The sequence below is a fragment of the Propithecus coquereli genome, unplaced genomic scaffold (assembly GCF_000956105.1).
Source record: "Propithecus coquereli isolate 6110/MARCELLA unplaced genomic scaffold, Pcoq_1.0 Scaffold232, whole genome shotgun sequence".
NCBI lineage: Eukaryota > Metazoa > Chordata > Mammalia > Primates > Indriidae > Propithecus > Propithecus coquereli.
Genome location: NW_012147864.1, coordinates 3,815,591 through 3,839,395, shown reverse-complemented (window position 1 = coordinate 3,839,395; position 23,805 = coordinate 3,815,591). Strand labels below are relative to the sequence as shown.

General features: G+C 63.0%; 3 protein-coding genes across 3 annotated transcripts in view; 2 read left to right on the top strand and 1 right to left on the bottom strand.

The window, feature by feature from the left end:
* The first annotated feature begins 2,363 nt into the window (after nucleotides 1-2,363).
* Nucleotides 2,364-7,535, top strand: ADAMTSL5 (ADAMTS-like 5). Its single transcript, XM_012645379.1, has 13 exons — nucleotides 2,364-2,425; nucleotides 2,564-2,666; nucleotides 3,060-3,132; nucleotides 3,233-3,324; nucleotides 3,578-3,638; nucleotides 3,729-3,837; nucleotides 5,039-5,166; nucleotides 5,376-5,487; nucleotides 5,836-5,922; nucleotides 6,047-6,210; nucleotides 6,362-6,545; nucleotides 6,620-6,691; nucleotides 6,941-7,535. Exons 2-13 carry the CDS (start codon nucleotides 2,611-2,613, stop codon nucleotides 7,240-7,242), a joined length of 1,440 nt encoding a protein of 479 aa, XP_012500833.1. The 5' UTR covers nucleotides 2,364-2,425; nucleotides 2,564-2,610; the 3' UTR covers nucleotides 7,243-7,535.
* A 6,637-nt stretch (nucleotides 7,536-14,172) lies between these two features.
* Nucleotides 14,173-18,280, bottom strand: REEP6 (receptor accessory protein 6). The gene is made up of 5 exons (XM_012645375.1): nucleotides 18,085-18,280; nucleotides 15,485-15,578; nucleotides 15,262-15,400; nucleotides 14,863-15,031; nucleotides 14,173-14,236 (listed from the first exon to the last, which is right to left on the bottom strand). Exons 1-5 carry the CDS (start codon nucleotides 18,197-18,199, stop codon nucleotides 14,199-14,201), a joined length of 555 nt encoding a protein of 184 aa, XP_012500829.1. The 5' UTR covers nucleotides 18,200-18,280; the 3' UTR covers nucleotides 14,173-14,198.
* A 782-nt stretch (nucleotides 18,281-19,062) lies between these two features.
* PCSK4 (proprotein convertase subtilisin/kexin type 4) overlaps nucleotides 19,063-23,805 on the top strand; it is a 7,107-nt gene continuing 2,364 nt past the window's right edge. Inside the window, exons 1-10 of the mRNA XM_012645473.1 lie at nucleotides 19,063-19,359; nucleotides 19,642-19,746; nucleotides 21,167-21,259; nucleotides 21,335-21,463; nucleotides 21,566-21,642; nucleotides 21,736-21,824; nucleotides 22,107-22,279; nucleotides 22,376-22,588; nucleotides 23,512-23,612; nucleotides 23,691-23,794. Coding sequence (XP_012500927.1) covers nucleotides 19,066-19,359; nucleotides 19,642-19,746; nucleotides 21,167-21,259; nucleotides 21,335-21,463; nucleotides 21,566-21,642; nucleotides 21,736-21,824; nucleotides 22,107-22,279; nucleotides 22,376-22,588; nucleotides 23,512-23,612; nucleotides 23,691-23,794 — 1,378 coding nt within the window. The 5' untranslated portion in view covers nucleotides 19,063-19,065. The remainder of the gene's footprint in view (nucleotides 19,360-19,641; nucleotides 19,747-21,166; nucleotides 21,260-21,334; nucleotides 21,464-21,565; nucleotides 21,643-21,735; nucleotides 21,825-22,106; nucleotides 22,280-22,375; nucleotides 22,589-23,511; nucleotides 23,613-23,690; nucleotides 23,795-23,805) is intronic.

Below are 23,805 nucleotides of genomic sequence, written 5' to 3'. Positions count from 1 at the left end.
GCCACTTGTTCCTGGGCCTCCTGCCTTAATCCCCTATCCCGGCCTCAGGGCATTTGCACATGCTGTTCCTGCCCTGCACTCTGACCTCCTTGCGGAGTCACCTCCTCAGTGAGCACCTTCCGGTCCCCCTAGTCTGCCTCTGGTGGGTCTAGGCTGCTTACCCCCAGTGCTGGCATCGCAAGGTGGGATTAAACCCTCCGGGGGCTGCCTGCCCCGCTGGCCCTGGATGGGCCGGGTGGCGCGCTGCTGCTATAGGTGCCCCAAGATGGCACTGGGTGGCCCTCTCTGGGGTCCCTCCGGCTGGAGGGCAGACAGGGCTGGATCGCAAACCCCGCTCACCGGGTCCCCAGCCCGGGCGAACGCCCTCTCAGTGGGGAGCGCGGGGGAGCCTGTGGTGAGCTTCCCGGAGGAGGGGGCAACTCCCGCGGAGGCTGCAGGGGCAGAAGGGCGGACCCCGCCACCGACCCCTTAGTGTTTTTGAGTTCTCAGCGCCCGCCAGGGAACGCTGCGGGGGCGACACCACAGGACGGTGGAGCCTGAAGCCTGGGGCATCCCCGCGTCCCGCGTGGGCGGAAGAGGGCGGGGTGGCAGGGAGCCCTGGGCGACCTGGGCGTCGCCTGTCTTGCGCAAAGAGCCGCGTTCCAGCCAGAAGATGCGCGGTGGACACCCCTGCCGGCCCCATTGCTAGGATGGGGAAACTGAGGCCAGAGAGAGTGGGGCCGCGGCAGTGAGGCAGAGAGACCTTTCTCACCCGGGTCTGGCCCCGAAGCCGCAGCTGGCAGCCCGGGGGCCGGGCAGGGAGGGCGGGAGGCGGGCTGGGGCGCGTCCTCTGGTGACAGCAGCGCCCGGGAATGCGCCAGCTGGGAGGGTCCCTCCGCCCCCCGCGCCCGGCCCCGGGCTGAGCTGCTCCCCAGTGCGCTGGGGCCCTGCGTTGGGGGTGGCTGGAACCTGGGGCGGGGAACCCCGGGAGGAGTGCCCAGGCTTGCGGGGGGCCACCAATGAGTAGGGCGTCCCTGCGGGAGGGGGCTGTGACCGCGCACAGGGACGCAGTCCGGGCGTCCGCGGGGACAGGGCAGCGCCCCGGACTCCCAGCAGCGGGACAGGGCGACCTCGGTTGCGCACATTCCCGGGCCCTGAGCGCGGAGCCCGGAATAGCAGCCCCGGGGGGGGGGGGCGTAAGTCCCCGCGCCGTCCCTGCTGCTCGGGCTTCCCAAGGTCGCCGGTTCCCGGACGCCCGGACACCAGGACGCAGCCCTGGGGGCCCCGGGCTCGCGCGGGGCAGTCCCCTGCCGCAGATTCGCGCCGGCCGCGTGGGGGCGCCCGGGGCCGCCGCCCCTCCTGACCCGGCCTGGGCGCGCCCTCGGAGGCCCCGGTGGGAGGGGCCGCCCAGCTTCCCACGCCCCGCACCTCGGGCCCCGCCGCTTCCGCTCGCCCTGGCGCGGCTCGGGGAGTCTGGACGTGCTGCCTGGGCTCTACGCAGCCGGTAAGTCCCTCTTCCTATCCTCCCACTGTCCCTGCTGGCCTCCTGGCCGCGCCGTCCGCTGCTCTCCCTCCCTGGGCCCGGTCAGGCTGGGGTGGGGGTGACCTCGGTCCCACTTCCTCTGGAGGAAACTGAGGCCCAGGTGGGTGGCCCGCCCTGAGACCACACCACCAGTCAAGGGTGCAGCCAAAACGGGAAGGGAGGTCTTGTTCCGGGGCGAGGGCGCTTTGAAGAGTGCGAACGGTGGTCCTGGGAGCCCCCCATGTTCCATCACCTGGGCCCACCCCACAGGCAGGGCTCAGAGTTGGGGGGTTGTCAGAGGTCGAGTCCTCTCCCCAGGCCTCAACTCTGCCCTGTAGACTCCATCCTGCTTTCTGGGCCAGCCCAGGCCCTGGGACCGGAGAGGGGAGATGCAGCTGGCCCACAGCTTGGGGAAGGGAGGAAGGCACCAGGCCCCGCTCCTCGGAGCACCTGGAGATAGCTCAGACCCCAGGCCCCTGGTAGGGCCTGGGAACCAGGGAAACTGAGGCTCTGGAGGGGCTGCGGGTCCAGGTGGCCCGGCCTTCTCCCCGCGGGGTGCCCAGGACCCCTCAGGCTGGACAGCTTTGAGCTCAGCATCACCTTCAGGCGCTACGGGCCGCTGGGTGCCGTGGCCCAGCCATGAGGGGACTCCCAAGGCGGCTGCTTCCCCTTCGGTCCCCCTTTCTCCCCCCAGGCATGGTCACAAGGAGGGTGTGATGGCAGGTGGCTTCATCTTCCCCCTGACAGATGGGGAAACTAAGGCCCAGGGAGGCAAGGTCTCCCCTCCCCCACAGATGCCTCCCGTTTCCCTGCCCCAGCCTCAGCCATGGCCCCTCTCCCTCTGCAGGCGGCGGCCCTGGCGCTCCCCTCGTCCCACACCCTCTGCAGATGAGGCCATGAGGCGCCGACTGGACCCCGGGCCAGGTCACCCCTCCCTGCCCCACCCCGATCTGGGGCTCCCAATCCATGGGTCTCGGTGCTGAGGAGAGCCCTGGAGGCTGCGGGGCACGGCCGAGGGGCCTCTGCCGGACCCGGCTCCTGACCCAGCCACACCCTCTGCAGGGTCTCGTAGAACCATGGACTGAGTCCAGCTGGTCCCCACTACACAGATGGGGAAACTGAGGCCTGGGAACACAGAGTGGCTGGCTTCTGGCCACATAGGAAGGTAGAAGCAATGGTGGGGGGAGTGCTGAGGGGACCCCGACCCTAGAAACCACCTGTGTACCATCCTTAATGAGTCCTTCCGTCATCAATGGTTAAGCGTGTACTGTGTGCGTGACAAGAAAATACACAGCCAATAACAACTGCAGATGCGTTCTGAGTCCTCCTTGGCAGACTCTGGACATCCTGTTTTCTTACCTGATCCAAAGGAGCCCTCGACTTTCCTGTAAGGGGGGCTCTTTATCACCCCATTTTTCAGAGATGAGGAAGTGTGGCTCAGAGAGGTTTAGTTACCGTCCAAGATCACACAGCAAGTCAGGGCAGAGCTGGGGTTCAATCCCTGTCCTGCTGGCGGTGGCCCCACTGCATAGGCCCCCCCCACACTCTGTGCCCCCAGACCCCGGCCCTTCCAGAACCTCCTGCTCCTGCTGTGGACCCTCCTGAACTGTGGTTTGGGGGGCAGTGCTCAGGTAAGGGTGGGGCAGGAGCTCAGGGGGGCAGAGGGGAATGGGGACCAGGCCAGTGGCGTGGGGCCACCCAGGCTGACTGTGCCTCTCTCTCCCCAAGTAGGGTCCGGGCGAGTGGACTCCATGGGGGTCGTGGAGCCGCTGTTCCAGCTCTTGCGGGCGGGGCGTCTCTGTGCACAGCCGGCGCTGCGTCCGGTGTGTGGGGAGCAGGGCTGGGGGCTCGGGGCTCCTCTGGGTGGCCTAGGAAGGGGTCCCTGCCCCTCCTTTCCTGCCGCCTAGCCCAGCCCCTGGCCGCACCCTCGGCCTGCCCACACACGCTCTGCCCTTTAATCCCACTGATCCCGCTGGAATGCGGGTGGGGTTGGCGGGGGTGGGGAGTGGACAGGTCAGCTCTGGGAGGGGGTCCCTGGGGGTTCTGACCACACTCTGGCCACCCTGCTTTCTGCAGCTTTCCCGGGGAAGAGCCATGCTGGGGCGACAGCCACGAGTACCGCCTCTGCCAGTTGCTGGTAAACCCTGTCCCCCTCCCAGACCCCCAAGGCTGCCTCTGGAATCCCCAGGGATGTCCCTGCCTCTGACCCACCTCTCTCTGCCTCCAGGACTGCCCCCCAGGGGTCATGCCCTTCCGAGACCTACAGTGTGCCCTCTACAATGGCCGCCCTGTCCTGGGCTCCCAGAAGACCTATCGATGGGTGCCCTTCTATGGGGGTGAGTAGCCCAGCTGCTGGTGGTCAGGGTTGGTCCAGAGTGAACAACTCATTACTTGAACTTATTACTGGAAGGGAAAGGTGACTGCTAAGGAAGAAGAGGGACTTGGAGTGTTGCACAGAGAAGGGGGTATTCACACTAGGGCTTTGAAGGATATGTAGGAGTTGGTGAAGTGAAGGAGAAACAGCCTGTGTGAGGCACCAGGCAGGGGTATAGGGAAGCAGGGTCCATTCTGCACAGGGTTGAACACAAAGCTGAGGATTTTGCTTAGAGCTGTATGCAGAGGCCAACAGTCCTCAGACTTATCCTAGTAGCAGGAAATATTGCCACACGGAGCCAAAAATAGTAAGTTATATAACCGTGTGCCCAGGGCAGCACGCCTCCAGATTTAAGGGAGACAGGCAGCTTGAGACACCACCGTGGGGGCAGACGCAGAGAAGGAAAGCCTAAAATGGAGAAAGTCCCACCCATTGAGCTCATGGGCTCCCTCCCTCCCTCTCTTCCTTCCCTCTTTCCTTCCTTTCTTCTTTTCGCCCTGAGAATTGGCGGAAACCTGCCATGATCCCACCCCCATGGAGGCTCACTAGGGCCAGCTCAGGATCCGTTCCAGGGAGATGGGAGCCCGAGGGAGCATGAGGAGAAGTAGGGACCAGGGCTGTCCACCTGCAGGTGTGATCAGACAGCCCATTTTGCCCCCACTGCCAAGCAGAAGGGGAAACTGAAGCCCAGGGAGGGCCAGCGCCACACCTAGGTTACACAGGACTTGGTTGGGACGGCACTAACACTTTTTATTGGGTGCCCAAGTGCTGAGTGAGTTCTGCTTACTGCCGCATCCCAGAGTTTCGAACCGTGTCTGGAAAGTAGTAGGTGCTCAATGAGCATGTGTGGAGCAAATGAATGAATGAAGAATGGGTAATGACGTTAATGTAAATAACATGCAAGGACCCCTAATATAAGATTAGACAATGAATGAATGAATGAATAAGTGAATGCAGCCCCAGGATACTTGCCTGGGACAGTCTCAGGTTGCTGGAGGCAGAACACCTATGTTCCAGTCCTAGCTCTGCCTCAGCCTCAATGCGTGGCTTTGGCTGAATCTCTGGGCCTCGTCTGCCCAAGGGGATGGCTGCCTGAGGGAGATTGTTGTGGGGTCTGGAACTAGGATAGAGGTCCCCAGGCCACAAACTCCTCCTGCCCTCAGCGCCCAACCAGTGCGACCTCAACTGCTTGGCCGAGGGACATGCCTTCTACCACAGCTTCGGCCGCGTCCTGGACGGCACCACCTGCAGCCCAGGTGCCCAGGAGCTCTGCGTGGCTGGCCGCTGCCTTGTAAGGACTCACCAGGCCCCGCCCTGGCCATGCCCACCTCCCATCCAGGCCATGCCCCCAGCCTCCTCCCTCCAGGCTCCGTCCCTCCCTAGGCCTCACCCCTCCATAGACTCCCTCCAGAGCCCGCCCCATTGCCCCAGGCTGCGCCCTTTCCCCAGGGCACACCCCTCCCGACGTCTGTGACACCCGCCCGTCCTTTGCCCCTTTAGAGCGCAGGCTGTGACGGCTTGCTGGGCTCGGACGTCCGCGAGGACCGCTGCGGCCGCTGTGGCGGGGCCAACGACTCCTGCCTCCTCGTGCAGCGCGTGTTCCGTGACGCTGGTGACCGCCCGCCCCGTCCTCCCTGAACGTCCAGAGCGGGCCCTTTAGCGAGCTACAGCCTGAAAGCGAAATCCCATGCTGATTGGGCGGTCTGCGGCCCAGCCCCCCTCGCTCCTCATCCTGATTGGCCACTGACAGATTGCCCCACCCTCCCCAGAACAGATGGGGATTTTAACCTTTCCCTGCAGCACTTAAGCGATAATAATTGTAGACGCTTAGGGAGGGGCGCTTCCCTGGTTCCCGCGGCCCTGGGTAGCTGTCTCAACCGCAGCGTCTCATTTAACCCTCAAATCATCGCTCAAACACACCCCCGCTGGCTCCCCAACACCCGCCTACCCTCCCGCCCAGGTGCCTTTGCCGGGTACTGGAACGTGACCCTGATCCCCGCTGGTGCCAGACACATCCGCGTGGCCCACCGGAGCCGCAATCACCTGGGTACCGAAGGGTCCGAGGGGGGAGGCGCCCTCGCTGCCTGGGTGCGGTTGTCCCGTATACAGCTGGGGAGACTGAGGCCCGAGGAGGGAACCCCGGGGGAGCCGGGCTGACCCTTCCATTGCAGCGCTGATGGGGAGCGACGGGCGCTACGTGCTCAACGGGGACTGGGTGGTCAGCCGGCCCGGGACCTACGAGGCGGTGGGCACCCGCGTGGTCTACACCCGCGACGCAAGCCGGGAGGAGACGCTGCGCGCGGCCGGGCCCACCTCCCACGACCTGCTCCTGCAGGTGCCGGCTGGGCCTTTGAGAGGGTCAGAGGGGGGCGACTGGGATCCGTCAGGTGGGAGAGGCGGGGGTCAGAAGGTCAGAGGGGGAGGCAGGGGTCAGAGGGGGGTGGCTGTCAGGAGCACCTCCCTGAGTGCCGACCCCCCAACTCCAGGTCCTCCTGCAGGAGCCCAACCCCGGCATCGAATTTGAGTTCTGGCTCCCCCGGGAGCACTATGGCCCCTTCCAGGCACAGGTGCAGGCCCTGGGCTGGTCCCTGCGGCAGCCGCAGCCCCGGGAGGTGGTGCCTCCCCCGCCCCCCTCTGCCATCCCCGCCCGGACCCCGACCCTGGCCCCAGGTGAGGTGGGGACGGCTGGGGTGGGGGCGAGCCCGGGCTGAGGCCTGTGCCCCTCACAGCACCACCCCCCACAGACCACTGCCCACCCTGCCCTGACACCCGCGGCCGCGCCCACCGGCTGCTCCACTATTGCGGAAGCGACTTCGGTGAGACCCCCTGACCCTACCCTCTCCCGCCCCCAACTAACCTGGCCTGCTGACCTCTGGCCCTGATGACTCCACCCCGACCCCTTCTCCTGGCCCTAATCCCTCATTGATCCCCTCACTGACTGCATCCTAACCCCGGGGCCCCTGAGGCCTCACCTGACCCTCAGTTTTCTCTTCCTGCAATTGGAGGGCTGTAGAGAGGTGCTCAGGGTGCACCATGCAGCTACCTCATGCCTGCCCTGCCCACAGTGTTCCAGGCCCGCGTGCTGGGCCGCCACCGCCAGGACCAGGAGACCCGCTACGAGGTGCGCGTGCAGCTGGTCTACAAGAACCGCTCCCCACTGCGGACCCGCGAGTACGTGTGGGCACCGGGCCACTGCCCCTGCCCGCTGCTGAGTCCCCACCGAGAGTACCTGCTGGCTGTCCGGCGCCTCGTCAGCCCCGATGGCACACAGGACCGGCTGCTGCTGCCCCACGCTGGCTACGCTCGGCCCTGGAGCCCTGCGGAGGACAGCCGTGCACGCCTGGCTGCTCGGCGCTGTCCTCTTTGAGCTCCTGTAGGAGCGCCCACAATACGCAGCAAAAAAGACACACATGACCACACTCAATTGAACTCAATGTATTTCCCCTCTCACCCTGGCTTCCAGGAAGATCAGAAATATCTCCTTTCTACAGCTACGTGACTCCCCCTCACACACTTGGATACATCCGCATGCAGCCAGATCCACGGCCATTAGTGGGCAGGCACTGATGAGGATGCACTGAAGAGACTCTTTTATTTCCCCTCTCGCTTTGGCTGCCAGGAAGCTCATAGCTATTTTATACTCTACTTTCATTCTCCTTGCCTCATGCTCACTTGCTTAGAGACACTGTAGTCAACAAGCATGATACCCTCTTGTCCTGGGTACCAGGAACCTCATCGTGGTTTAACTTCTGACACTCTGTGCTCTCTCCCTTCTCTGCCGTCCCCCACTACACCCTCATGTATTCAGAGACACTGTCACAAACAGGCATAGCCCTTAGAAGACATGCCTAACCAGGCACTTGTAATGTACCAATTTCCCCTTTTGCCCTGGCTGCCAGGAACCTCAAGGAAAATCTTGACAGCCTTGGTGTTTCTGGCTGGGTTTCTTCCAGTCAACACCATTGTTCTTCACCCCCTTTTGTTGCTATTTAATTAATTTTTATGAGCACTTAAAAAAAAAACAAAAACGAGGGCACCTCAGTCACATGCACTTGGCCACCGACTTGGGATGTGCTGGTACATGCACAGTTGTATTCTTGTAGCCTGTACACGCGTGGTCACACATGCACCCCCATGCCCTCCTCCTCCGGATGCAGGCCCTGCCTCCCCCCAGCACGTCCGACCCTGTGTGGGGATGAGGGCAGAGATGTATGAGGATGGGGGCAGGTGGGGAACACATGGGGCTTCTGCAGGTCCTGAGCCCCTTCCCCAGCTGAGGCACGTAAGAGCCACTGCTCTCTGCCGGACCCCAGCCTCATGCAGGAGGGCAGACCTGGGCCGTGAGTGTATTGGGGGATGTCTGTGGGGTGTCACATAGTCGCTCAGCAAACCCACCCCCTGGGGTGCTCCCAAAGACCCACCCCTTCTGCCTCCTTACCCCTTGGCGGGGCTCATGCTGTTATTTGGGACACTCTGTCTTGTGTGTGATACCGGACACCTGGGGTCAGTGGACTGTCTGCGGAAGGGCCCCCCGGGGACACGTGAGCGTTGACCACGGGTGTCCGCTCCCGGCAGCAGCCAGAGCCGCTGAAGGGTAGGGGGCGCTGACGGAGCAGTGGGCGCAGAGGGAAGTCCTTCTTGTGGAAGTCCCCACGGAGTGCGTGGTGTCACTGGACTCAGCCTCTGACCTGGCAGGTGACCTCAGGCCAGGGCCTGCCCCTGTCCGGGCCTCAGTTTCCCCATCTGTGAGTGGGTACCCTTTCCACCCTTCCCGGCTCTGACCGTGGGAACTGCGCTCTCCCGGAGTCCCTTCCTGGCCCCTTGGCGCATTCCCGCCGCGGCGAGTATTTATGGAGCGCCCACTGCTGCCAGAGACCCAGCAGCACCTCCCCCGGGGAGCAGGTAGTCACTCCGATTGCGTGGTGCCACCGTGGTTGTCGTCTGCAACAGTGGCTGCGGGCGGAGGGGCCCAGGAGCGACCCACACTCACTGAGCCAGCTTTGGGGGGACCCGCAAAGCCCGCGCGCCCCCTGCCGGCGGGACCGGAGATGAAGGGCTCCGCCGCACCCTGAGTTCTTCTTTGGGGAGTGGGGCCCCGAGGCGCCCTCTGCCCATTTCCCCGCGGGCATTCAGTCCCGCGTGGACGCTCACCTTCCTCCCCGGCCTCCGCGCGGCACCCACGCCCTCTTCCGGCCCGCCTGAGCTCCCCGTGCGCATCCCCAAGGCTGTTGCCGCTGCCCGGCTGGGTTCGGGGATGCGTCAGGGGATGCAGGTGTCGGGCCCTCTCGGCCACGGAGCCCCGTGGGGCGGCCCTGCCACCAGGCTCGCACAAAGTCGGCCCCAGCCCTGCGCGCCGGCTGGCCGGGACTGCCCGGCGCTTGCAGGGTCCACTCTAGGCACGGATCCCAGGCTGTGGTCTGATGCCCGGGCCTAGGACAAGGCAGAGAAGCCGTGATGAGGAGCGAGAAAGGCGGGGACAGCTGGCCGCGCCCCCACCGCCAAGAGCTCGCCGTTCTCACCGGAGCAAGATGACCCCGGGAGCCGCAGCTTCCTGCATCATTTCTTAACACGCAACATTGTTTCCAAAGATCACCATGTAACATCCCGCAATAAACACTGCTCCCCCCACCCGCTCCTTAGCTTTAAAAGCAAACATTGAACAGTTTAGAGAGAACATTTCCATTCCGAAGGGGCTCACGTTGAAGGGACAGTTCACAAAGGCCTGTGCATGTCCCGGTACCCAGAGAAACTGTCACTCTGTTTGGACGGTTTACAGAAACCCCAGGGGGTTACTTAGAATTCAGAAAGGAAGCAACAAGTTGACCCCAGATCTCGTGTTTATTTGCACTTTACTGTATCCACATAGGAACAGGCGGTCCCCATTTGGGTTCGAGGTGCATATGTTGCCTGCAGTGACCACAAATTAGGAACGCCCTGTTGAAGGAAGCAGCGTGGTCCCCTCGAGCCCAGAACCCTGAATTCACTGAATGGACTTCGGCGGAAAGCAGTGTTCATGAAAGGATAACTAACTAGAATGTGCAAGTCTGCAACTCGCAGCCCTGTTAGCAAAGTGAAAGTCACCAAGCGATTGTCTCCTTGGAGTCACAGAAGATTTTTTTGGAGGAGTGTTTTATCAAGCACATTGCAGAATTTCAGTGCCTGGTGATGATGGCAAACTGTGGGGTCTGGATGCTTTTATCATTATAGTTTTAGTTCTCTCCAGATGACACATGGCCTGATTGCCTGCACCGGGCCCACTCCTGCGGCTGCATCTCATGGCCCTGCGGTGCCCGCCCCAGGGGCTTGGCCTGGGGGAGGACATGTGCCCAGTCAAACAGCTACGATGCCCGTGGACTCTGTCTCATGGCTGAGGAATGGCGGTTGGACAAGCAGGACTCACCCGCTGCGGGAGGCAGGCAAGGTTGGTACAACCACTCTGGGAAGCATTTGACCATGTCTGCGACGCCAGAGTGTGTGCTCACCGCAGTGGGCCGAATACATACCTCCAAGTCCTAACCCCTTAACCTGTAACTGTGACCTTCTTTGGCCAGAGGCTAATTACGTTAGGGATCCTGAGATGAGATCAACTTGGAATTAGGATGGACCCCAAATCCAATGACAAATGTCTATATAAGAGACACGCAGAGCAGAGACTGGAGCGAAGCGGCCACAAGCCAAGGAAGCATGGAGCCCCCAGGAGCTGGGAGAGGCAGGAAGGAGCCCACCCTGGAGCCCCACCCCCGAGGAAGCAGGGCCCTGCCCACACCTTGACTTCAGACCTCTGGGTTCCAGAACTGCAGGGTGATAAATTCTTATTGTTTTAAGCCCCCCGCCTCCACAACCGGTTTGTGGTCATTTGTCACGGCAGCCCCGGGAACCTCAAACACTCCCCTGCCCCTTGAAACCTCCGATGGGCATAGGCCCAAGGGAAACACACCGTCTGCCCACCAAAGACAGGTTCTGGAATGTTCCTAGCAGCTTTACTTACATCAGCCAAAAACCGGAAATAGCTCAAATGTCCATCGACAGTGGAGTGGGCTGGAGAAGTTGGGGTATTAATATATCTGCAGAACGGAGTTTCTGTGCACCCGCACAGAAGGACAAAGGCCACACTGTGACGGATCTCAGAGATGTGACACTGGGTGCGTGGGTCAGACACAGAGGAGGACAGAACTTACGAGAAGTTCAAGGATGGAATTGAAAACTGACTGGTGGTGGCAGGTGGCAGGGTGGGGCTCGCCTCAGGGGTGGGCAGTGTGGGGGAGGGGGCTGGTCCCGTTGTGTCATCGGCCCTGAGTAGCTGGTGACAGGTCTCTGTGTGCTGAAATTTAAAACAAAAAGTCTGGCTGAAGGCCACTCTTTCACTGCCCCCTCTGACCAGGAGGGCCAGAGGCTGTGCCGCGTGTGGAGTGAGCTGGGCACCCTCTGTCCCCCAGCATCCTGCAACACAGCCGGCCAGTCGGCAGCAGATCCCGAGGACCACAGGGAGTATGTGTGAGGGGTGGGGGCTAATTAATGATTACCCTCGACCCCTCCCTCCTGATAAATCCTGCATCCTGAGACAAGCCAAAGTTCTCCCCATGCCCTGTGAGAACCTGCCCAGTCTAGTGCCCAAGACTCCCCCTCATCCCACTCCAGCCACACGGGCCTCCTCCTGTGCCTCCGACACGCCAGGCACAGTCCTGCCCCAGGGCCTTTGCACGGGCCGTACCCCTGCCTGGAAGATAATTCCCACCCCCATTTCCACTCCTAGCTCTTTTAAAGAGTTACATCACATTATCTCATTTGCTGACTATAAACACTCCCATGGCTCCCTAGCACCCTAGAAATAAAATCCAAACTCTTTCCTATGCCCTTGTCCCCTCCCTGCCCTCCCCTCCTCCCTCTCTCTCCCTCCTCACTCTGCTCAGGCCACACAGGCCTCCTTGCTGTGCCTCCAACATGCCAGGTGAGTTCTGCCTCAGGGCTGTGCCCTTCCTGGGAACATCTTCCAGACACCCATGTGGCTCCCTCCCTCACCTCCTGCAGGTCACACATCACTTCCGTTGGAGGCCTCTGGTGACCTTCCTTCACCTAGCAGCCCCCGACCCCCAACTCCCGGCTCCCTCCTGCTGCCAGGTTTTCCCACGTGGTTCATCCCCCTCCTACGACCACGTGTTATACATCTATCCTGTCATCACTGCCCCAAATCCTCAGGAGCAAGGTTTTCTCTCTCTGAGCCATTGGTGTCCCCCTGGCTCCTGGAGCAGGGCCTGGCATACCGCTCCCCCCTCATTTGCATGCGACCTCCCTCATTTGCATGCGACCTCCCTCATTTGCATGCGACGTGGGGCCATCGTGCTGGTGGCCCTGAGAGCTGCCCTTTGTTCTGGAAAACTTCTTGGCAGCCAGGGCCGCTGCGCCCAGGAGAGCCGGTTCTTGGCTGCTGGGTTTGGGCAAAAATCAGAAGTGTCTCCAGACAAGGGCCAACAACATCCCTGGGACAAAATCCCTCCTGGTTGAGAACCACTGAGTTCCAGCCCCGTGAGCCAATGTTACATCCGGGTTTGTGGTTTATCCTACTAAGCCTGTCCTTGTGTTTGCACCAGAAACTGTGACCAGTGAGGGCCTTGGAGAAGCAGAGCTCGGGTGGGAGGGGTGGGCGGCAATCACGCTGGTGCCCTGGCCACATCACCCTAGCCACGTCACACCCCCCACTGTGACTGATGCCTCCCAGTGGCTCCCTGCTCCGGGGACTTGTCTTAGGAGGTGTCTCCTGGGGAGATGCAGCGATTACAGCCTCCTCCCCAGGTGTGGGGTGAAGCCAGCGACACACAGGTCTGGGGGTACCAGGGTACAGCCCACACTGCGGCCTCACTGCGACCACATCTCTGTGTAGCGCCCCCCCTGCCCCCAGCCTTTGACCCAGTTCCTCAGGCTCTGCCCCCAGGGAACCCACTCCCAACTTGAACATGGGGTGTTCTATGTTTTTTGTACACTGTTAGATTTGATTTGCTGTTTTTTGTTTAGGTTTGTTTGCATCTATATCCAGGAAACAGGCTTCCTTTCTTGTTCTGTCTTGGCCTGATTTTCTTATCAGAGTTCTGCTGGCCTCGAAAGAAAAGAAAGAAAGGAAAGGAATAAAAAAGAAAGAAAGAGAAAAGAAGTAAAGAAAGAAAGAAAAAAAAAAGGCCAGTTGTGGTGGTTCATGCCTGTAATCCCAACATTTTGGGAGGCCGAAGCGGGAGGATCACTTGAGGCCAGGAGTTCGAGACCAGCCTGGGCAACATAGCAAGACCCTATCTCTATAAAAAACAAGAAAAATTAGCTAGGTGTGGTGACTCACGCCTGTAGCCCCAGCTACTCGGGAGGCTGTGGAAGGAGGATCACTGACAACTTGTTCAGGAGGGAAGCCACGTGGTTACGGACAAGCATTTCCCGGCTTTGCATCCACCTGGGCCACCTGGCCAGACCTCGTGTGGGCGAATTTGCTGCTCTGGGCCTGTTTCCTCATCTGTAAAATGGGGCCAGTCCCGATCCATGCCTGATCACGTGGGACAGTGCCCCGCAGCCCCTCGCCCGGCTCCCGAGCACACACAACGCGAGAGCTTGGTCCAGATGAACTTTATTGAGCCTCCTCCTAGCACACCAGGTGTTTCATGCGCCAGCAGTGCGGCAGGCACCCGAGCCTGTGCCTGTGGTGGGGCCAGCTGCAGATGATCTCGGTGGTGGACTCCGAGACATAGTCCAGAGAGGTCTCTGAGTGGCAGGGGACCAGCTCCGGCACAGAGGAACTGCTGGTGAGTTTCTTGGAGCACTGCTTCGGACGCTGTCTGTGGGTCTCGGGGGCGGCGTCCCCTGGCTCGTCGGGGGCCTTGATCGGGGGCTGCGTGGGGCTGTTGGTGGGGCTGTTGGTGCCACTGGGAGGCTGGACAGGGGATGGCACCTGGCCAGGGGTGGCACTGGGAACCTGCGTGTTTCCTAAGGACTGGTGGGCCGGGTGCGAGGGGCCCAGGGAAGTGACGGAGGACAGCTTGTGCTGCTGGGGCCGGCCGGAGCTGCCTCGCGCCCGACACTTGCCCCGGGCCTTCCTGGGCGGCTGGGAGCCACTGCCAGAGCCAGAGCCCAGCTGGCCATGGGACCCGGAGCTGTGGGTGGCCGAGGAGTGGGACTGGGAGTTGCCCAAGGTGGCATTTAAGGGGGCCCCCGTGGTCTTGCCAGCACCCGAGGGGCCGGTGGGAGGCTCTGCCGGGGGTTCTGTGGAGGCCTCTGTGGACCGCTGGGGTCTTGATGCGCCCTCCTTCTCGCCAGCCGGCAGGTCCTGGGCAGGGCTGGGGGGCGTCTTCACTTGTCCTTCTGCAGTGGGGTCAGGTTTGCCTTGACTGCAGAGAGAGGGCAGGCAGCGGTGAGGCAGGTGGGAGCCTGCTGCAGCCCTGGGGCTCTGCTGGGCTGCTGGGGACAGAGACCGAGCCTGCCCAGGGAGCTTGGGGTCGACTCAAGGGGCCAGGTGGCCAGAGTCCAGCACACATAGGCACACTCTCACACTCACCCACAGGTGGACAGGTGCACACACACTTGTACACACCCATGCGTATGCTCACCCATGAACAGACAGATGCACAGGTAGCACCCCCAACACACACACTCACACACATGCACACAGAAGAGCGCGAGCACACCCATGCACACATGCACACACATATACAGGAGTGCACACTCGTGCACACACTGTCACAGCTCCTACCTTCCCCCTGGTCGGCTTCAAGGGCAGCCGACGGCCCGGCCACAGCCGCTGGGGCGATGTGAGCCCGGCTGCGGGCCAGGGCCTGCAGGACTATTTCCCGACAGCGTGAGGGAGAGAGGCGGACGGTGAGAGAGGCGCAGAGACGCCAGACAGAGGGCGGTCAAGGGCAGGAGGGGAGGCAGGGTGGAGAGACATGGGACAGACAGACAGAAAGGCCGAGACCCAGGAGACAGACAGATAGCCCGGCGCCCAGCAAGCACGCACCGCCCCTGGTTACTCCGGCCGCTGTGTCCAAGGCTTGCCCGCTGAGCTTGCTCAGGACGCTGTCCACGGCCGTGTGATGTTTTAGAAATAGTGGTCGCACGACGCGGTGGTATAGCATGAGAGCCCCGTTCCACGGCCCGGGCATCATGCAGAACAACAGGAAGGCGCACTGGGGAACAGGGCCGGGGTCACACTCAGCTCTCACCTGGCGCGATGTCCCTGGCCGGGACGAGGGCTATGCCGACCCACTGGACACCCACCCTGGGCAGGAACTAGGTCTCCACCCTCAGACGGCCCCCAGGGAAGGGGCTGAGTCTCTTCTGCACACCTCCAGGCTGGTGGACCCGCCCCTCCCAGCAACGACCCGAGTCCCGTGTCCCGCGCGGCACAGGCACCCACCTTTCCCACGTAGTAGAAAGGGAACCAGAACAGGAGTAGGTCGCTGAAGAACTCGACCAGCCCGAACAGGGCGTACACCACCCAGTAGGTCAGCCACACAGTGTCGTCGTCTTTGCTGGGGCTTTCGATGGCTTTGATTCTATGGGGAGGCGGCAGGTTGGAGGGCTGCCCTGGGACCCCACCCCCACCCCATCCCCACGTGGGCAGCCAGCCCCCTACTCACGAAGCATATGCGGGGTATGCAAATCCGATGACATTGCACAGCAGAGAAGCTCCGTAGCCAAACAGAAGATAGAGGCTTAGCAGAGTGCCGGCTCCTGTGGAGAGAGGTGGGGGTGGGCTGGGGCCTGGGCACCCCCTGCGCCAGGACGGCAACACCACCCTGAGCCCCCACAGAGCTTAGAGCTCCCCTCAGACAGGCAGGGAGCCCCACCCTGAGCCACTGCTCGGCAATGCTGTGGGCACAGAGTAGCTGCCCAGTGAACATTTGTTGAATGAATAAGTGATCATCTGCGATTATATTAATTACTGTCTCATTCCAGGCCCCATGGGAGGGGCTGGCAATAAGAGGCCAGTGTTTGAATGCTGTGATGGGTGTTCCCTAAACAGAAAGCTGTGCTAAGAAAGGCCAGTGTTTTAACCTGTAGGGTTTCTCTATCTCGACACTGCCCACTTTTGGGCCTCCGCCATTCTCGTTTTTCTTTTTTGAGGTGGGCGTGTCCTGGGCACTGCAGTGTGCTAAGCAGCATCCCTGGCCCCCATCCACTCATTTAAGGAGCACCCCCAGTCATGACAACCACAAATGTCCCCAGACATAGCCAAAATCTCTGGGGGGCAGCATTGCCCCCTTTGAGGACCCCTGTCTTATTGGGAGGCGGCGAACTCCTCCCTCCGCCCCCCAGGCCTAGGAGGGCCCTTACTCTGCCACCCTGAGCATGGCTCTCTCCGCACAGAGGCTTGGTTTCCCCACCAGGAAATGGGGTTGGCGATGACCCCTGCCACCTACAGTTGCTAAATGTGACTCAACAGAGAGAATGTCTCCTCCTTCCTACAAATTTATTGGGCGCCTACTGGCCACCATCTCATACTCCCAGCAAGGAGGGTTCAGGGGGAAACGTGTGCATGGGGCATGACCAGGAGCTGCACCACAACTCTGCGCCCGTCTCTGAAAAGAATAACCATCGCTGCTGCATTTATTATGCACCAGCTGTGTGCTGGCACTGTGTTCCCCCTGCTTTAGCTCATGCAACAGGGGGGAGGTGGGAGGAGGGCTGGCAAAGGCCATACAAGGAGCCTCAGGGCTCCAGAGAGCTGGGGCACTCCCACCCTCCTCCCCGGGCTGTTATCTGCAAAGAGAGAGAGAGAGGCCACTTCTGGACCAAAGGGCAGAGGCCCAAGTCACCCCCACTCTTCCGCCACCTTCATTAGGCTTTACCCTCAAGCTCCGGAGGGCAGGAGGGGGAGGGCCCCCAGCTGGCCCTAGGAGGCTGGCTGACCTCCTGGACGCTGTTATCTCTTCCCTGGGGGTGCGGGATTTGGCCATGGTGGCAGGTGAGGTCCAAGGGTCGCCACGTCGGGGACAGGGGGGTGAGGGAACGTCCCCTCTTCCCTTTCCAGTGGGGGAAGAGGGGCTCTCCCAGGCCATCCCTGCCCTAAATCCCCTTTTCTGCAGCCTCAGCAATGAGAGGATGAACTTGGATTTAAGGACTGTGGGGTGGGGGGGAGGCCCGGCCCCAGAAATCTAACCCCAACACTAACTCTTGGATTTCAGGACTGGTGGTGAGCCCGCCCCAGAGATCAGCCACACACAGGACTGGGGGTGGGGGTGGCATGAGGGGGTGGCATGAGGGACAGGCACAGAGACAGCCTGCCACTCAGCCCCTGCCTGCCCATGCCTCAGTTTCCTCCCTGGCCACAGAGCCTCCCCAGCTACCCCACCCCACCCCCAGGGACGTGGAGAACAAGGGCAGATGTCCAGGGCCTGCTCCCAGGGGCAGGCACAATCCCTGGGGGCCTCCGGGGTGTGGGCACAGATTTCAGATTGTCCTTGGGCTGCCTGGTGTGGGAATCCCCCAGCGGGTGGGAAAGTGGGGGGGAAACTGGACTCCCGGAATCTGCCCACTCTCAAAACTCATCGCACCGCTGTCCACCAGACTGACTGCCCCCGGCCCCCAGGGTCCAGACAAAGGTGTGGTTCATTCCGGGGAGACTTCCTGGAAGAGAGGGCAGAACCAGAGGGCACCACACCAACAGGGAGGAAAGGAACAGGAAGAACCCCAAAGGAGTTGGGGGTTGTACTCCGCTCCAGGGGCCAAACCACCCACCTTCCACTCAACACGTATTTACGTGGGACCGGGCCAGAGCTGGGGAAAGGGGAGAGCGCAGGTCAAGGGGCCGTCTGGTCCAGGTAGGGAAACAAGGGAAGGTCTGGGCAGCCCCCCGGGGGTCCCTTCCCCTCCGGGCCTTGGGTCTCCCCTTGGAGAAGCGGGAAGGTCTCTGATCCAGCTGCCACGCGGGGTCCGGCGGGAGGGGGCGGGGACACACACAGGGCACCCCATCCCCCGGGTGGCCGGGCAACTGGAAGAACCGGACTTCGGCCTGGAGGGCACCCGGGCCCGAGGGAGGGACGGAGGGCGGCGGGGCCGAGGCTGGAGAGGGGGTGGCCCGGGCCCAAGGGAGGGGCTGCGGCGGACCCCCGGACCCCCGTCCGAGACCCCCCACCCCCCGATCTCGGTGTCCCCGGGATGGGGCGGGGCGGGTCCGAGAGCCGGCGCCCACGGCCTCCGCGTGTCGGGCGGCGAAGTGGGCGCGCCCGGGGCTCACCTGCCGCTAGATAGCGCTTCTCGACCCCCGTCCTGGCTTCGAGCGCCCGGAGCGCATTGGTGACCGGGTTCCTCTGTTCCAGAAGACTCTCGAAGCGCTGGCGCAGGCCGTCCATGGCCCCGGCCGGTCCGGCGCTGGCAGCCGGAGCTCGCCCGCCGCCCTGCGCACCGGCCCCGCCGCGCGCGCGCCTCCTTCCCCCAGCGCGAGCCGCTCGGCTCGGCCCCGGGGCAGGTGTCCGCCCCCCGGCCCCCGCCCAGGCCAATGGGAGGGCAGGGCGGACAAAGGAGGTGGGGCCTGCCCCGTTTCCCCGGCCGCATTGCCCTCTGGCGGGCCGCGGCCGCAGCTGCAGGGAAGCGGCCCGCAGGGGGCGGGGCCCGGCGGCCAAGGGTGCCGATTGGCCGAGCGGGAGCGGGACGTAGCTTATTGGAGGGGCGGCGTCAAGGTCGGGGATTATTGGCTGCGCTGTTGAATGGGGTGGAGCTGGGGGGGGTAGGAGAGGAGTTGGGGGGGGGAGAGCGGAGCTTGTGGGAGGGGCCGGAGAAAGGCCAGAGCTGATTGGAAAAACGGGAAGGGATTCCTTGACGAGACCAGAGCAGGGGGCGGAGCCTATCATGAAGAAGGCGGTGAGGAACCAGAGGGGCGGGGACAGGGCGGGGCGTATCGGAGGAGGCGGGACTTACTCGGAAGAACAATTTTGGTTGGACCGCATAGAAGGCGGGGCTGATTTTCGCAGGAGGGGTGTGTGAGGAAGTGGGCGCGGCCAAATCTTTATGCGTGGTCTGTCATAGCAACAGTGAACCCGCTCCTCTGGCCGAGATTTCCGTCCTGGTACAAATGGGGAGACTGAGGCTCCAGAGGGCGTGGGTCTGCGGAGATCAGGACGGTCGTGTGTCCCTCCCTCCACTTCGGGCTGATCTTCGCGTCCCTCCTGGGAGGGGGTATCTGCAAGGTCCCCTGGCAGGTGTAGGCTGTTGCGTTGCCATGGCGCCGGGGGCCGGGCGGGCGCTTGGGCCGACTCGGCGGTTTGGCCGGGGGAGGGGCTTTGGGAGGCCCCGCCCCGGCCCCGCCCCCGCCGCCATGCGGCCCGCCCCGACTGCGTTGTGGCTGCGCCTGGCTGTAGCCGTGGCCCTGGCCCTCGGTGGACCCCTGGCTGCGCGGTGGGCCTCTGCCCCGGCCCCCATCTACGTCAGCAGCTGGGCCGTGCGGGTGTCCCAGGAGGGCTACCAGGAGGCCGAGCGCCTGTCACGCAAATTCGGCTTCGTCAACCTGGGGCAGGTGGGTGGGACCCGGATGGACGGGTGTGGGGGAGGGGGAGGTCTCGGCGCCCCCAGACCCAGACAGATGTGAGGGAGTCCCTAAGGCCCCCCAAATATCACGACCCCCAGCCCATCCCTGTTTCGGCCAGTCTCAGCTTCTGGGACTCCCCGAGGGCACGCGAAGTCCCCACCTGGGCGCCAGGTGAGCGGAGGGTGCAAGCGAGGGAGTGGTACCCATCCCCGGGGGGCTCCCTCAGGGGAGCCACTTCCCAGCGGTGCGGCTGCCTCTCCTGCTTCCCAGATCTTCCCTGACGGGCAGTTCTTCCACCTGCGGCACCGGGGCGTGGTCCAGCAGTCCCTGACTCCGCACTGGGGCCACCGCCTACGCCTGAAGAAAGACCCCAAGGTGAGCCTGGCCTTGAGGCGGCCCCCCTGGGGCCTCGGTCCCCTCCTGGGGTCCACTAGCCACCTTCAGTTATTCTTGTGATTGTCACGAATGGCCGTGTGGCCTTTGGCAGGTCACCTGCTCTCTGCTCTCTCTGCATCTCGGGTCCACTGGGGCCCCCAGTCTGTCCAGTGGGGACCCAGGCAGGGAACGTGTGAGGACAGCAGGGCACCTACACAGGGCACCTCCTGCCACTCCCCCTTCTCCCTCTAGCACACCCTGACAGATGAAGGGCCACAGATACTCCAGTAGGGAGGAACAGATAACATCCCATCCCCACCACCCAGCTCATAGGACAGAGGGAAGGGTATTGGCTCATTTTACGACACAGGGATCAGTTCCAAATACTGGGAGGCCTGGAGTCATCCAGTGAGTCTGTGGCTGTCGTGGGATCAAAACCCAGTTTCCAGTCGCTCAGAGAGGTGCCTGGGCCAGGCCCCCCATCACAAAAAGGCTTTGGATGCCATGCTGGGGAGTTGAGACCGAGTCTGGCAAGCCCCAGGGAGCCAGGAAGGGGTGTGGGCCCAGCTTCAGGGCTGCGGTCCCACTGGTGACCAAGAGAAGTGGCCAGTTCATGATGTGGTTTGCAAGAGTGAGGCTGGGGCTTGCAGAGGAGAGAAGAGGGAGAAGTCAGGGCCAGCTGCCAGATCTGAAACTGAGCAACGTGGCAGGAGAGGGCCCCAGACACTGAGATGTGGGAGTGGGGGGACGTGAGCTGGTGTGGGATGTAAGAAGGAGGAAGGGCCAGAGTTTGAGGAAGAGCAGCCCAGGCAGGCAGAATGGCATGTGCAAAGGTCCTGGGGTGGAAATGGCTTCAAGTGCTCTTGGGACATGGAAGCAATCGCTGTGGCTGAGCAGTAGGGAGGCCGTGGGGCTGGACAGGCAGGGCCTTGGGGGCAGTGGACAGGTAGTGGAGAGCCACAGGAGGGTTTCAGCAGACAGCGACGCTGCAGGTTGTAGAGAGGCAGGGGCAGCTGGAGGACCAGGGAGGAGGCGGGAGTGGCCACCCAGTGGTGTCCTGGTCTGGGGAGGCGGAGCTAGAGGGAAGTGGCCAGTTTAGGAAGTTATGTGGGAGAGAAGTGGACAGAAGGACAGGAGCAGGCAGGAGGGATGGGGTAGGCTTGTGACCCAAGGACCCCCAGTCATGCTGGGCAGTGGCTACGTATCTGTGGGCCTGAGGGCGGGTGGTCCAAGAGCCTCAGTCACCTCTGACTGAAGACAGAGCCCCAGGCACGTGAGGACCCCGGAGAGCAGCCCCAACAAATGTGGGGTCCCATAACAAGGACTGACACGGAGGCCCGCAGCCCTCCCGTCTCCCTTCCCGCACTTCGAGGGGCCCTGGGGACAAGCAGCGGACAGTCCAACTGCACGTCTCCCACAGGTGCAGTGGTTCGAGCAGCAGACGCTACGGCGGCGGGTGAAGCGCTCCTTGGTGGTGCCCACGGACCCCTGGTTCTCCAAGCAGTGGTACATGGTGAGCGACTGGGCCCGGGCAGGTTGGGCAGGGCAGGCCACAGCCCCCCTGACCCCAGGACCCTGCCTCGCGCAGAACAACGAGGTGCAGCCGGACCTGAACATCCTGCAGGTCTGGAGCCAGGGGCTGACTGGCCAGGGCGTCGTGGTCTCCGTGCTGGATGACGGCATTGAGAAGGACCACCCGGACCTCTGGGCCAACTACGTGAGAACTCGGGCGGCCCGGGCTAGGGGCTGCCCCGTGTCCTCAGATCGGCCCCTACCCTGGGGACGCCTCACACCCCCTCACGTCCTCACCTGTCCCCAGGACCCCCTGGCCAGCTACGACTTTAATGATTACGACCCAGACCCCCAGCCCCGCTACACGCCCAGTGACGAGAACCGGTGAGCCTGGGGTCCCACGGTGCCTGGGGGTGGCTCCCAGTGCCCTGTGGGGGCCAAGGGCTGTGACAGTGCCCCTCTCGGCCCTGGCACCAGGCACGGGACCCGCTGTGCTGGGGAGGTGGCAGCGATGGTGAACAACGGCTTCTGCGGTGCAGGTGTCGCCTTCAAAGCCCGGATTGGAGGTACCTGGGGTCCTCCAGAGGCTCCACTTGGGGACAGAGGCTGGAGGGGGTGACACTGGGGAGAGCTGGACAAGCCGTCTGGGGAGGAAGATGCCTGTGCCCACCTCCTCCTCCCTGCTGCAGGGGGAGCTGAGCCCACAGGGAAGGCCCCACACCCACAGGGCAGAGAGAGTGCGAGGGAGGGGTTGCGGGGGGCGGCGGGATGGCAGGACGCGGCAGTGGGCCTGCGAGGGCACAGGGCGTGGGGCCGGCTGGTCGGCAGCGGCCCGGGCGCCTGTGCAGGTGTGCGCATGCTGGACGGCACCATCACCGATGTCATCGAGGCGCTGTCGCTGAGCCTGCAGCCACAGCACATCCACATCTACAGCGCCAGCTGGGGCCCCGAGGATGACGGCCGCACGGTGGATGGCCCCGGCATCCTCACCCGCGAGGCCTTCCGGCGCGGCGTGACCGAGGTGGGTGAGTGGGAGCCCGGGCCCCGGCCAAGCCTGCCCTTGCCCAAGGGCTGGGCCGATGCCGCCCTCCCCACATGTCCCCCTGCCACCCCGCAGGGCCGCGGCGGGCTGGGAACGCTCTTCATCTGGGCTTCGGGCAACGGCGGCCTCCACTATGACAACTGCAACTGTGATGGCTACACCAACAGCATCCACACGCTGTCTGTGGGCAGCACCACGCAGCAGGGCCACGTGCCCTGGTACAGTGAGGCCTGCGCCTCCACCCTGACCACCACCTACAGCAGCGGCGTCGCCACCGACCCCCAGATCGTGAGTGACGCTCCCGACGGGGTCTCCCCAGCCTCCCTCCTGTCCCCCAGCGGTTTGTCCCTGTGCGGATGAACTGCATAGAGCCACGTTAGCGCTCAGGGCTTCAGGGCACCGTCACCAGCACAGTGTACGCAGCGCCCGATGGGTCATTTTCTAATCTCTCACTCCTCCCTGAAAGCCGCTTTTAAAACCCAGATCCAATCCCATCAGCCTGGTCGGAGCCCCCTTCTGGCTCCCTGTGGCTCTTTGATGACACCAAGCCCTGTGCCCAGGCCACTGCTGTGCCCTGTCTCACTCCCTTACCAGAACCTTCCGCCTCATTCCACCAGGCTACTTCGGCCTCAAGGCTGCTATGGAGGCCCTTCCCTCTGCCCTGAATGCTTCTCCACCTTCTGCCCACCCTCCCGGCTCTTCCTTCACACCTCCACCCAAGGGCCGCTGCCTCCAGGAAGTCCGCCCAGACTTCTTCCCCACGCTGGACCAGTCCCCCGCACGAGGTTCCCTGAGGCTGGGACAGGAGGGACTGGGGCCTCCCTCAGGCTCCAGGGCCAGACACGTAGCAGGTGCTCTCCGAACACCAGCAAACCTGTTTCCTCCCAGGGCTGCCCAGTGGCCCCTGGCACACAGACCTGGGGCCTAGGACCAGGCCCTCCTGCTGCCGCTTCGCCAACCCCCATGTCTCCCAGGCAGGGCTGGCTTCCGGGCATGTGGCCCAGCAGGGACTTTCTGAACTCAGTCTTTAGTGCTTTTTGATCTCAGTTCTTGTATTTATTGAGCTTAGTTCTTACTTTTCAAACTCATCCTTGGTACTTTTGAGCTCAGTCCTTGGTACTTACTGAACTCGGTCCTTGGTAGTTTTTGAACAAGGGCTGCATTCTCACTGTGCACTGGGCCCCCCGAGGCCTGCCACTCTCTGCCCTCAGGTCACCACGGACCTGCACCACCAGTGCACGGACAAGCACACGGGCACCTCAGCCTCAGCCCCACTGGCCGCGGGCATCATCGCCCTGGCTCTGGAGGCCAAGTAGGTGATGGTGGGGGCCCTACCCGCTGTCCCACCCCGCTGGGCACGGGCCTAGGCTCATCGGCCCTCCCCCCTCAGCCCACTCCTGACGTGGAGGGACATGCAGCACCTCGTGGTCCGCGCATCCAGGCCCACGCAGCTGCAGGCCGAGGACTGGAGGACCAACGGAGTGGGGCGCCAAGGTGCGGCGGGG

Excerpts from the sequence above, each read along its gene's own strand:
- ADAMTSL5 (XM_012645379.1), top strand. The coding sequence starts at position 2,611 with ATGGGGAAACTGAGGCCTGGGAACACAGAGTGGCTGGCTTCTGGCCAC. Across the intron at positions 3,133-3,232 it reads GTTTGGGGGGCAGTGCTCAG|GGTCCGGGCGAGTGGACTCC; the intron begins GTAAGGGTGGGG and ends CTCCCCAAGTAG. Across the intron at positions 5,923-6,046 it reads CCGGAGCCGCAATCACCTGG|CGCTGATGGGGAGCGACGGG; the intron begins GTACCGAAGGGT and ends CTTCCATTGCAG.
- REEP6 (XM_012645375.1), bottom strand. The coding sequence starts at position 18,199 with ATGGACGGCCTGCGCCAGCGCTTCGAGAGTCTTCTGGAACAGAGGAAC. Across the intron at positions 15,579-18,084 it reads GAAGCGCTATCTAGCGGCAG|GAGCCGGCACTCTGCTAAGC; the intron begins GTGAGCCCCGGG and ends CTCTCTCCACAG. Across the intron at positions 15,401-15,484 it reads GCATACCCCGCATATGCTTC|AATCAAAGCCATCGAAAGCC; the intron begins GTGAGTAGGGGG and ends GCCTCCCCATAG.